Below are 13,436 nucleotides of genomic sequence, written 5' to 3'. Positions count from 1 at the left end.
GATCATTCCACAAAGAGGGTTACTCTTCTAAGAGTGGCTACTAGCTGCTCAGCGAATCAGAAGGGCAGTTCGCCTGTATACTGGTACAAAGGGAGATTAACGACATTTGCACTTTTAAGTATACACGCATCAAAAAGTATTCTCACTCAGACCTCACTCCTCAAACCTGTTTTTCCAATGTTTAATCTCATTACTATAGAAATATTGATAAGATTAATGCAATTTTTCCTTATCAAATTAGCAAGAAAATGAAGATAACAAAAATGGAATGATGAGAAAAAGTGCTCTTTTTCCTAATGGTGACAAGGAAATTGTAGGAAAAAATTTTATGTGCAACAAGTTAACAATAAAAACTCCTTTCAACCAAAAAAATTTCACTTCCAAGACTCTATCTTTAATAAGAGATACCTGAAATGCAAACATTTATGCATAAGCAAAACCTTTCCCCAGTGCAACTATATAACCATCCAAAAACTGACAAGCAATCATGAAAAGTATTGTATGCTGATTCAGTAAATCATGTGATCGTTTGTAAACAATTTAAAAAATTCATGATATGAGAAAATATTTGTTAGGATGCTGATTTTTTTTTTAAAAAAGCAGGATCCAAAACTGTTTAAAGTGTAATCAGCTATAGGTTAAATTGTACTTAATGAGACAAAATCAAAAATGGTAACACAGACTTAAGTCTGGATAATATTTTTTTCTTTTAGTGTTTTTCTGTATCCCACCCCCTGAAATAGTTTTTGAAGCAAAACACAAATCTATTTCTTTCATATAATTAATGCCGCTAAAAATATCCCTGCTCTGACACTGTTAACCAAAAGCTATTAAAACTTAGATTTCATATTCAGTTTTTATTCTGTAATAATTATTAAAAATTACAGATAAGTTTTTTAATGGGGGTGAGGTGTGGGGTAGATTTGAGTTCAAGCATTGCCTCACACAATTAAAAAATCTGACAGATTAAAGTAAAACTAAAATATAACCACAACAGAACTAAGAAGAAAATTTTACTCTTGGGATGGAGAAAACAAAGGAAGAAATAAGAGTTGACAGACAATTATCTAATTTTTAATACTTCTATAAATTAAAACATACCATAACAAATAATAAAACTAGCAAAAATATTTGCCCATATCATTAGGTTGATACCCTTTCTATAAAGGGTATCAAAAAAGAACAAGCATCTTCTAATTAAAATAAAAGACAGTAATGGACAACTCGTAAGTAAAAACAGCCAACATGTGGGAAGATCTTCAACGCTTATAATAACCAAGGAAATGCTAACTTTAACCAAAAGGATTCTTTTTCCACAAACTTTTATTAAAAATGGTATGCTCTCTTGATTAGGATAAGGAGAAACAGGCACTCTCAAAGAATTAGTAGGAGTATAAACTTGTCCAATAAAAAAAAAAAGAAGACATATAAATAAAGTGGTTTGATTTTTCTGAAAGACAATTTAGCAATTTGTTATAAGGCACCAGACTATTCATATCCTCAGGTCCTATAAACCCTGTTATGGAATTTAACTTGATAAAATCAGGGCTATAATCAAGTATGACGGGAACAGAAATGTATTTTTACAGCAAAAAATTAGGGGAAAAAACTAGAGGCCCAAATTTAAATCATGGGCTTTCATACCAAACAAAAATCAAGGAGTAAAACTATAGACTAGAAATATTAGCCACAGTTATCTCTAGATGGTCAAATTAAATTGATCTTATTTCCTTGAATTTTCCCAAAGCTTCTCAATTTTCTATTCTCAACAAGCTGTTTTTACAACAAAAACAATATCAAAGAAACTATCGCTACGGCAATCCTAACCAAAGTTGCTGTAAAACTGAATTCAATCCCACCACCGCCATTTGAGAAAAACAAGACGAAACACATAATATAATGAAAACGCTACTGCATGGCCAAGAGGGATGGGGAGACTACAAATACCTGTGCTAGAAGTGGAAAGGGCTAGGAAGTATCCCTGAGGGCAAGCCAACAGAGAAGCAGTGGAAGAGAGTGATTTCCTAAAGAAGGAAAAGAGAACAGAAAAGAGAGGAACAGATCAGCTATAGCCCAAAAAATTATAGAAGGAAAAGAGAAAAATAGAAGAGAAGATGTCTTGTTCAATTATGGAAAGAGATGAAGGATGGGTGAAAAAGAGGAGAGGGAATAATCAGGTGAGATTAATATACTCCAAAGATCCAACTTTCTTTTAAAGATGAACAAAAACTGTACTAAAAAAAAGCAAGCAATCCTGGTTTGGGAAAAGGACAGGTGAGCTACACAAAGAAGACAGCTTAATGCAAGTTTGGAAAAAACAGAGTGCATCAAAAATGAATGAATTAAAAAATTCTACCAGGAAAAAACTGCTACTTAAATTCTAAACTGGATGAGCTAACACTCTTCAATTGTAAGCACTTCATATTTTCTTCTAAGGCCTTCATCATATGGATAAGCAGCAAAAACAGTTTAGCATAATGAAAAGAATCACTGACTTTATTTTTATCTTATTTTATTTTTTTCGCCTATAGCACCCGGTCTTCCTAGGTGGTCTATCCAAGTACTAACCAGACCCGACCCTGCTTTGCTTCCGAAGTCAGACGAGATCAGGCGTGTTCAGGGCAGCATGGCCGTAGACAATCACTGAATTTAGAGTCAAGAGTTTGGGAACAAAACCTGACTCTACATACTACTAACTGGATAAAGTTGAGCAACCTACCTACCACATTTATTAAACAGGGGTTGCATACTCAGCCCACAGAGTTTCTGTGAGTCTCAACTAAAAGATTATGTAAAAAATATTTCTTAATCTAAAACACTCCACCAGCGCTGTGGTAGTGGATGCTATTATTTTTACCATTCTTGAATCACTATTGCTATGAATACATTTACAAGACCAAGTCCTCTGTTTTTAGGAAGCAAAAGGCACAATAACAGCATTTTACTTAGGAAAGCTAAGTAACAGGAGTCAGATAAAAAGAATGAAAATACAGTTTTATAACTGCTCTCTCCCAATTAACCCCAATCCTTTCACTCCCAAAAATCACAAGAGGTTTCTTAGAGGTTAGATAATTGCAAGTACAGCACATGGTACTGGGGCTTCAAAATTCAATTTGGGGTTTGATGAAAAGGTCCCTCCAGTTCTGAAATTCTATCATAAGCAAAAAAAATCAAGATGTCTAAGAAGACAAAATGAAATTCAGATGAGCAAATATCTTCTAATTTCTATTTGTATAAAACTGATAAAAAAATTTTGGCTAAAGTTCTAAATTTCTATATCCTGATAATTATACTTACCCACTTAAAAACAGGGACAATCTATATACTTAAAGTTATTATCAAACTGTGGTATAGCCACACAACTGAACATAAAGACTTTAAAAGTCATGTTTTTAAACAATTTCTAAGAATACATGAAATGACATAGATGACCATAAGTTTTAAAAAGTGACTAGGTCCTCTTTTGTGTACTACTTTTGTGGGGAAATGTTTTTTAAAGATACGTAAAAGTTAAAATGTGAGAACTGAACTGAGGTTACAGTTCTCACATCTCCCCCTTTCAGTAATGTAACTGAGGTTACATTACTGAAAGGGGGAGTTAGCTATAAAAACTCTAATTACACTTTGCTTATGTTTTTTGGCATGTTTTCACCCATTCCAAACACATTTAAAATTGAACTTTTCCTTCACACTGAGCTTAAAGCACATGAATTACGATGAAAGATCTGTCATTCTATAAATCTAACTGCATTCCATTTTGATTACAACCTTATTGTTATGTAAACCAATGCATCTTAATCACTAGTATTAACCACTTCCATGTGTTTCATGCTCATATTTTTAAGACTATATAATACATTAAAATATCTAAATAATTTTACGTAACATCGATTTGTAGAAAAGATAATGGTGCCAAGACATCACTGTGGATTTTAGAAGCAATGTACTGTGTGACAGCCTCAAATGTTTGTCAGTCATGTGCAAGAGTCCAAATATAACCTGAGGATTAATATCTATGAAACTGCAGTTGTTCCAAAGATACATGACTCATGAGCACATACGTGCACATATATACACACACATATGTGCAGTAAAAAAAAGACTAAGAAGAACTATGCCAGTGTAACAGTGATTCTAAGTGAACTGTGGAATTGTGATGTTTTTCCTTACACTTTTCTATATTTTCCAAACTCTCTAAAATAAATATGTAACATTTTCATAATGGGGCAATGATATTATTTTACTCGACAAGATACAATGTGGTTGCTCCAAAGAATAAAGTGAATCTAAAAAAGCAAAAAACAATTTCAGGACAGAACTCTGTACTAGAATTGTGCTCAGAGATTAACATACTACAATACTGAAGCTAACCAACAATCCTATGGAATAGGTATCCTCCAATGCGTGGACTAAAAAATTGAGGTTTCCCAAAAGATTTAACAAAAGACATACAGTTATTTAATGGCAGAGGCAGAATTTGCACACAAAGCTGTACTAGTCCAAAGTCCATGTGCTCAGCCACTAAAAAACAGCCTGACATCAAGATGTGTTTCAGTTTATTCTTTGTGTGCCATTTAAAAATTTTATTTATAATTTACTAAACAATATATACATGGTAATGCCTCAAAATGCTGCATCAGGAAATCATATCAGAATTTAGCCATTAATTATTACAAGCTAAACAGGATTTAATCTATGGATTAGGGAACAAGGCCTTGCAAGTACAGTTCCAAGTACCTTATATATAAAAGGGAGGACTTGGCTAGATTATACACGGTATTTTACATTCATAAGAATGCATCTGATTCTTCACACTACCTCCTATACAACTACTCCAGCTGAACACCAGACCACTAAGAAAATGAAGAGAACTGATGTGCTATATTAAAGTCAGACTGCCTCACCACCCTGTCAGCATCCATTTGGTCAAAAAATGAGAAAAAAAACCAAAAATATCAAAACTTAAGATCTTAAAACAAATGAAGCTTCCTTTCAATGAAGTAAATAAGTCAAGACATAAAGAAAGGGACCACAAAGGGTTGAAAGGTGTGCTGTAGCATGTGTTTAGGGGAATGAAGAGAGAAAGAACAAATAAAACATGACATTCTGTACACTAACCACCCTTAAATTATTTTTTTATTTTATTCCCAATTCCTTTTCAAATTACCATTAAATACATACCTTCCTCCTATTGAGTCGTCTTGTGGTTGGGCCCCGGCAGTGTTCCTCTGTGAACGTCGCAGTGACCCCCCTGGATTGTTATTAGGCCGGTTGGACATTGGCACCTCTCTCTTGAAGGGACATACCCTTTCTAGACACTACCATTCACTAAAAGGAAACAGATGAGAAAAAAATATCAGCTACACATGGCACAAAACAGAAAACAAATAAGAGGTGCCAACAATGAAGGGGAAATTTTATGTAAACAATATGACTATAAAGTCTTCGCAAATGCTGCACTGTCTCATTAAATTAAATCTAATTAACATGTTATAACATATCAAGAATCGCCAAAGTCAAGGTCCAGAATGCAGCACATAAAATTAACTTACATTTTTCATGGAACACCCAGGAAATTCCCAATTCAAAGAAAACAGCACAATTAGAAATCTGTCTTTGTTTCCACATTTTTAATACTGTGTATAAAAGGGCATTGCACCTAGTGTCAGAATACCTTGGCTCAGGTCCTGTGATAGAACAGGTATTAAAGGAGCCCACCTTTGTACAAACTACCACCTCTGGCCTCCAATTCCTCACCACAGAATATAAAACAACATATGTCATGCCTACTTTACAGTACTGCTTGTGAATGAATAACAAATGAAATTATAAATACAAAGGAAACCACAAACTATCGTATCTTAATGGAGATACAAGGAGAAAGCAACTCAAGTACAATAAACTGAGAAATGGTCCCAGATATTCTGGATTTCAACATCAGTTGTGCTGGCTGTGACCTTGGAAAAAAAACTTCATCTCTAGATTTTATTTGCCTCCTCTGTAAAAATCAGTATATTACCTACCTCACAGAGCTGCTAGCAACAAGAAAATGTGAAAGTAGTTCCTAAGTACAAGTTAGCTCAAAGCACAGTTCTTAATTTGAATTTTCTTTCTATCAAAAATTTATTATATAGAAAAAAAATGCTGATACTCAAAGAAAATCAGTTAACTGATAAAACAGGCCAATATTACTATCATAGAAAGAATTATGATTTGTATAAATAAAATCTGTCACAATTTTTCTTAGGCCTCCAGTCAAACTCCAAGTAGAGTTCTTAATTAATTCTACTTGCTGGGGAGGGAAGAAAACGGAAATGATCATGACTTTAGAGGAACTAGGGCTGAATCTATTACTAGATTTTGTTTTAAGAGATCCCATGCCCTATAACAGGAAACAGTTTTCTTTTGAGTTACATGTTGACCCAGTTCAGTAGAGAAAGAAAGTGTTCTCTATCCCATGCCCACATCAATTAATGTACTAAATAAACTTCAATCAGAATTCAAATTACTAATGTAATTAGTCAATTTTTGAAAGACAAAAATGAAATACTACGTGAACATTCAAAGAGAGAAAAAGGAGGTTAAATTTACATATGCTGATATGGAAAGATCTCCCCAAGATATGTTGGGGGAAGCAATATAAAACTCCCATCTGTGTGTGGGTACATTAAAAAGGTTTGCATATTTATCTTTATATATTGTCTACACACTGAAAATTGATGGAAGGATTCATGAAAACAGACTTCGTTTTATGACTGCCACTGAGAAAGAAAAGTGCTGGAATGAAGTTTGAGATAAAAGGAGTCATTTTTGTTGTTTATCCTCTGTAAGATAGGTCACTCTATCACAGTAGTTACAAATGTAGAGTTCTAGAGTCAAACTGCCTCTGGCCGAGTTCAGATCCTGACTCCAACACCAACAAGTGGTATGACCTTGCATATATATTTTCCTGCTCTTCAGTCTATCAAATGGAGATAAAGAATTTAATCTCGTAGAGCAGTTGAGCTGTAAATGAAAAAATCCATGCAAACCACTTAACACAGTACCTATCATATAGCAAGGATCCAATACATATTACTATTGTTATTATATAAGCATTTATTCAGAAGAATAAAAAGAATACTTGTGGTAAAACAAAGTTGTGGGGGGGACTTCATAAAAACACTGTCAACATGAGTTTGAAATTTCTAGCAATATAATTTAAAAAGTGAGTTTTGCTATAAAAAAAAACACATTGTGCTTTTAATTAAGGGTGAGCATCACAATCACCTGGGAAGTTTTGTAAAAATATGAATGCCTGGCCTTTGCTCTCATAGATTGATTCTGTGGGTAGAGAAACTGAAGACATTTTAAAAGAGCTCTCAGTTGTACTGCACTAGAGAACGATTGCACCCCGCTAAAGAATTAAATAAAAGGCCAGTCTATATCAGAATTCATCCAAGTTTTGCTACTTCAAACACCAATCTCAATGCTATTTCACTTGGACCCTGAACAGCATAGATACAAGAGAATAGCATGTTACTGCTGCTTTTACTTTTATTAAACAGGGTTGGTAGATCTCACCTGCCACTTTGCTATTAAATGCCTACTGTATGTCTTGGAGTGTTAAGTCATTCAAATGAATATAAGTCACATTGTTTAATCTGACCTGTAGTCACACCAGAGTAACCTTAATAATGCTCTCAACATCTTCAGAGCTTGTCAACAAGCACCATTATCAGCCAAAAGGCCATTCAGGAATAATTCTGGAGATTTTAGAGCGTAGGAATGGCAAGTGAGACAACACTATTTATCAAAGTGAGACTTGCTTTTAAAGCACAAGTTGATCTTTAAAGAAAGAAATCAGACTTTGTATTAAACTCTGGAGTCTGAATTCCCAAAAAGTAAATATAATATTAACCTATGATACACAATAAGATGTCCCCATCTGCCAGGTATCAACAAATCCAGAGCTGAAAGGGACCCACAGGAATGATCAAGCCCTTACATTACAGGCAAATCCAAAAGAAGAAACTTCAAAGTCATCTGTTGGGGAATCGGTCCTCCGAATCCTGATACTACAGAGGCCTAGCCCCTCCAGAGAGCACCACTACCTCACATTCAACCACAATTTACCTCCTCTTTGGCTTCAGATAAGAGCCCAAAAGTTTGTAACGTACAATTATTTCTTCCGTTATATGAATATTATTTATTGTATTGACCAATTACTTATGCCTACCATATTACACTAATTAAAATTGAAAACACACACAAAAGTGAGTTATACTGAATATAAAAACTATATTGCTAGAATTTAATAACCTAAAAAGGAACTCAAAACTTCCATCTTAATAAATTATCTCATATTACTGAAACTAGAAGTTTTAAGTCCAGCTATTAATAACCCTATCAAGTCCTGAAATATACCAATCTTCCAACCATGGATATACCTTCATTTCCGTATAATCACCAAGATTTTTCACATAAAACCTTTGATGTTAAGTCTTAAAGCACTGAAACAGATGATATATATGACTTTGAATAAATAAACTACAAAAACACTATTGGATATGTTCAAGATTGAAAACAACCTCCTAACTGTTCACAGCTCTAAGCCGTCCAAAAAATTTAGGGTACTTGAATTTTTTGTAAAAAGGCATTTACCTCTTTAGACAAACAGAACTTCGGCGGGGGGCGGGGGGGAATAAAACAGAATTGTGTATTAATCTACATTTAAACACTCATTCTTAGAATCCTATAAGAAGAATATTCTTCCAAGGACTTCAATTGCAAATATTTTGACAATTGATTTTCCTGTATTTTAACTCAAAATCCCAGGAGAGAGGTTAAGGCTAGGGGGGAAAAACTTAAAACAAATTCAACTACTCAGAGCAAGAGAAACCAACTGCAAAAATTAACTTTAGAATGTGGTAGTTCTTCCTAGTCAAATGGTCACAAAGGTAAGTATTTATGCAGAATTTCTATCACATGAAGGAAATTTCATAGACTGGAGAACAAATCTCCAATTTAGTATAACCTAGAAAAGAGTCAAGAAAAGCCCCAAAGCAAGCTAATATGTTTACTCATTAATCACTACCTATTACCTGATAGGCAGCTCTAAAAACTAAAGGAAAGTTGTATTATTTTCAAAGTAAAGATGATAATTTAAAAAAAAAGAAAGCTAGTCTACGGCCATGCCACCCTGAACAAGCCCAATCCCATCTGATCTCAGAAGCTTAAGCAGGGTCAGGTCTGGTTAGTACTTGGATGGGAGACCACCTAGAAAGACCAGGTGCTGCAGGCAAAAGGAAAAAAAAAGCTAATACTTATAGCCACACAGTTGTCTGCTGAAAGGTTTCAGTTTTCAGAACTCACATTTAAGTGAATCTTATTTATCCAGTGTGCCCCCCATAAGATCTTACACACAGTATTGGTCCTCCAAGAAGGCCTGGTTTGGCTTCAGATTATGAAACTGGGGTTTAATAACAACAGTACTAAGCACTGCATAGCGCTTTACTCGTGTTTATTCTAAAATAAGAAAAATTTAAATATACCGATGAGCCTCATAAACCATTATATTATTCCTACTTTACAAATAAGGAAATTGAAGTGTTACAAAATTAAGTAGCCTACATGCAACAAATAATGACATCCGGAACTGCAGATGTGAACAACTGCATGCACTAAATCAAGAAGGAAATGACTAGGTTTTAGGAGAAAGTGTAGTAAGTTAAACATACCAAGGGCACTATTAAAGAACTCTACAATAAAATGGAATCGAAGTCACCCAGGCTTATAATAGAAGTCATGCTTAAGTACAAATGGCAAGGACTTCAAAAACAAGACTGTCTAAAATGAGAGCGAATAACCTTTAAGCCTCCCTAAGAGCAAGGGATTGAGAGGTGCTGACAGACAGAGACAAATAAAACAATCCTTGCTCACAAGGAGCTTACCGCTCTATATCTCACTACGAGACTCTAAAACACAAATACAGAGGCTCAAATCCTGGCTCTACTGCTTAATAACAGTAAGATGTACAAGTACCTTACCTTCATCTCTGTTTCTTTCTTCATTTAACTAGAGATAATATTATTAACTTCAAGGTTTAAGTATTAGAGACAATGTGTATAAGGCTCTTAGAACAGAGCCTAACACATGATAGCTGCCATTTAATGAGTGACCTGTAAATACAATGAAATGACTCGTGAATCTGGGAAAAAGGGAGGGGACCCATCAGGTCTACCATCTGAGTAAGAAAAGAATTTGGGAGGAAAAAAAATGACAAAAAAAGTTCTACAAAATCATTTGGGATAGTTGGTATTTCACTCTAATTTTGGAAGGAAGTAAAACAAAAACAACAATAAAACCTCAGCAGTTAGTATGTATTGATAATTACAAATCAAATGTCAAACTCTTAGTATTTGTATCTGTTATACAACAGTGCAACGTGAATTAACTTTAATGAACTAAATCTTAGTTCGGATTAGGGAAGCAGGGTTGTGGGGTGGGGGGTGAGGGGATACTATCTTTTTGCCAGTTAACCAAAATAGTTTTGTAGAAAAATTAGACAAAGAGCTACTGAGTACAGGGAAAGATCTAAGTTACCTGAGAATGAGGGTCTGTTAAGCACTTAATTCCATTTTAGGGGCATAAAAACTATTCCAATGTCATGGTGGAAGTTGTACAATATGTAAAAATAGTATTTTCAAATCATATTTTTGTGATACTAGAAAACAGTATTTAGTGGGAAAATATCGATTTTAATGTGAACATTAAAATAAAAATGATTATGAGTAATGTTATTCTGTGCTTACTATGTGCCAGGCAAAGTGCCTTTCATTTAATTTTCACAACAACCTTACAAAACTGGTACTGGAAATAACCTTCCTTGAGAAGCTGTGACACACAGTAAGTTCAAATAATCCAAGGCCATGAAGCCAATAGGTGACAAGCCCAGCACTCAAACACAGGTTGAACCTAAAGTCCGTGTTCTTTATGATGATGCTATATGGCTGAAAAATAATTATATGTTTACCTTTTTTAAAGTCAAATGTTAGAGAACAAACACATTCCATTCCAAGCTTTGGATTATCCAGAGAAATCTAACTCTTTTACATTTCTTTGAGAAACTCAGTTTCGCTGACCAATTCTTAAATGAGTAATAATCAAAAAACATGCTAAATGATATGAGAAGCAATATCAAAGGTAATATTGTAAACAAAGAGAAGGTGACTTAATTTTGCCCTCAGCAGATTGAGAACGTCCAGCTTAAAAGGCTACAGCAGTAAGGAAAGGCAGCAAGAAATGAGAGAATCAGTCACGTGGAAGGATGCCCAGCAGTACACTGGGGCTGAAACGTGGGCTCTGGGGAGAACATGGACTTATTAGAAATAAGTCTGAGCTATACCACGAAGGGCCTAAAACTAAAAAAATGTGGGTTTAAGACCTACAGATAAGGAAGCAGATCAACTATTAAACTACCAAATAGCCCTAAGGATAGACGAGGGTCTGACGACAATGGAAGGTGAAACAAAGAGATGGAAATAAAGGAACATTTCCAGGATAAAATCTATACAATCAGAAAGAAAAGTCTAAGACTGCGATTATCAAACTCAGCATGCATACAAACTGATAAGCACTAATCTAGAAAGTCTCCTATAGGGGAAAAATCAGGAAGGATGTATTACAGACACCAAGGGGAATAAGATGCATAGGCAGAGTTCAAATAACACAGAAAGGACAGACACGCGAGAATGAAGTGTCCATCAGATTTAGAAATTGGTGAGAGTTGGTTCTAGAAACTTTGGGGAAGGAGAGTATGTGGGTGAATTAAGTGAACAGGAAACACCAACTCTCCTCTGCAAATGCTAGGCTAAAAGAGGACAGAGAAGAGAAAAGAGCCAACGAGGTAAGGGGAGGCAGGGCTGACGAAGGTTGTGTATACAGGAGTATATGCGATTTCTCTGTTTTTCCTTTTAAAAAAATAAGTTTTAAGCATATTTACGTATGTAAGGAAAAGAATTACTGAAAGTACTGGAAATAAGATATCATTTATTAACAAGATCCTGGAGGAGGGGTGGAGATTAAGAGCATAAGCCTCAGAGAAGAAAAGAGGTGCATCCATCTCCAAGGCAAGGGAAGATAACAAATGGCAGCAAGGATGTACATGCCTATCTTGACTGAACATGTCGTTAACAGATATTGAGAAGAGTATGAGAATGAAGATTTCAAAGAGATACTCAATGGAGAACAGAAAGACCTATGGGCAAGGATGACTGCCCAGCAGTATTAATCACCTATGTGAGAGCAGAAACCATATATTTAGTGCCAAATCCATACCTGATATATTAAGAGGAAAGTCTCATCGACAGTGAGCTGCTCCACACCATAATTTAGGAACAATATAAATTATATTTGCCATTATGCCATTCTACTCCAAAACATGAATTTAACCACTTCACTGATCTGTTCACATCTGATCCATTTACAGAAGTGGAAACAGAATAAAATTAACCCACCAGAGTCTAAATTCTGAATAACTTTTATACTATACCTTCATTTACAAAGTGCAAATTAAGAACTAAAATGCCTATAGCAAACACCTGATCTTTCAAGCATCATCCAACACTTAACTAAATTCAACACCTGAAACTGATCCCAGCACTCACCTTTTACAACTGTAACATGCCTTGAGTATCTACCTTGTATACCATCTGGCAAGACTCAATGAAATTAATTTTGGCATTATTTTCACAAAGTATATTGTTCTTCTGAGTATTAAGCCAAGCAATTACATCTATACAACTTGTGCTGATAACTCTTAGAAATGTCCTTTTTCTTATTCAACAGAACTTGAGATTCACAGTTATCTCAGTTAATACATTAATTAGCACATAATAGGTTCCAATATTTCTTGAGTCTAAGCACACTTGATTCAAAAGGCTTTTGGACTTAACCCAGATACTTATTGCAAACCTAGAAATAGGAGATAGGAGAGTAAAGGCTCTTTTTCTTTACTTCCCTCTCTGATCAAGCAAAATGAATAAATGCTTAACAATTCAGAATAACACCCCCATTTAAATGAAACTAGAGAAAATGAAACTAGAAAAACTAGAGATTTAAATGAAACTAGAGATTTAAATGAAACTAGAAAAACTAGAGATTATAGCTATACCCATTAGAAAAACTAGAGATTATGGCTATACCCATAATCACAGAAGAAAATTTGTCAGATACAATAAAATCTGTAGCAAAAACAGGGAAGATCACCACAGAATTTTTAAAAAAGAAAATGTACGAAGATAATCTTAAAGGTTCCTATGGATGACCCAGTCCTTGAAAAACTATGAACTACAGAAGAGCAATCGCAACAAAAGATCAAAGTACCTCCAGAACCAAGAAGAGAAGCAGGTAAGGCAAATGGCGACTCCAAAATTAAGATGGGCTAGGCAAACAAT

General features: G+C 34.7%; 1 protein-coding gene and 2 pseudogenes across 21 annotated transcripts in view; 1 reads left to right on the top strand and 2 right to left on the bottom strand.

The window, feature by feature from the left end:
* Positions 1 to 13,436, bottom strand: part of TRIP12 (thyroid hormone receptor interactor 12) — a 129,378-nt gene that overhangs the window by 86,147 nt on the left and 29,795 nt on the right. For 13 of the 21 annotated variants that reach the window (XM_039855301.1, XM_039855300.1, XM_039855306.1 and 10 more), the window contains exon 2: positions 5,182 to 5,328. In XM_039855301.1, coding sequence (XP_039711235.1) covers positions 5,182 to 5,279 — 98 coding nt within the window. In that variant the 5' untranslated portion in view covers positions 5,280 to 5,328. Of the gene's footprint in view, positions 1 to 5,181; positions 5,332 to 13,436 lie in introns of those variants that run through there. The other 8 variants (XM_039855307.1, XM_039855312.1, XM_039855305.1 and 5 more) reach the window with 1 other exon arrangement.
* Positions 2,523 to 2,638, bottom strand: LOC120597464 (uncharacterized; annotated as a pseudogene).
* Positions 9,164 to 9,283, top strand: LOC120597423 (uncharacterized; annotated as a pseudogene).

Source organism: Pteropus medius, unplaced genomic scaffold (genome assembly GCF_902729225.1).
Source record: "Pteropus medius unplaced genomic scaffold, Ma_sr-lr_union100, whole genome shotgun sequence".
NCBI lineage: Eukaryota > Metazoa > Chordata > Mammalia > Chiroptera > Pteropodidae > Pteropus > Pteropus medius.
The sequence above is the reverse complement of the archived record's forward strand: the minus strand, read 5'-3'. Positions and strand labels throughout refer to the sequence as shown.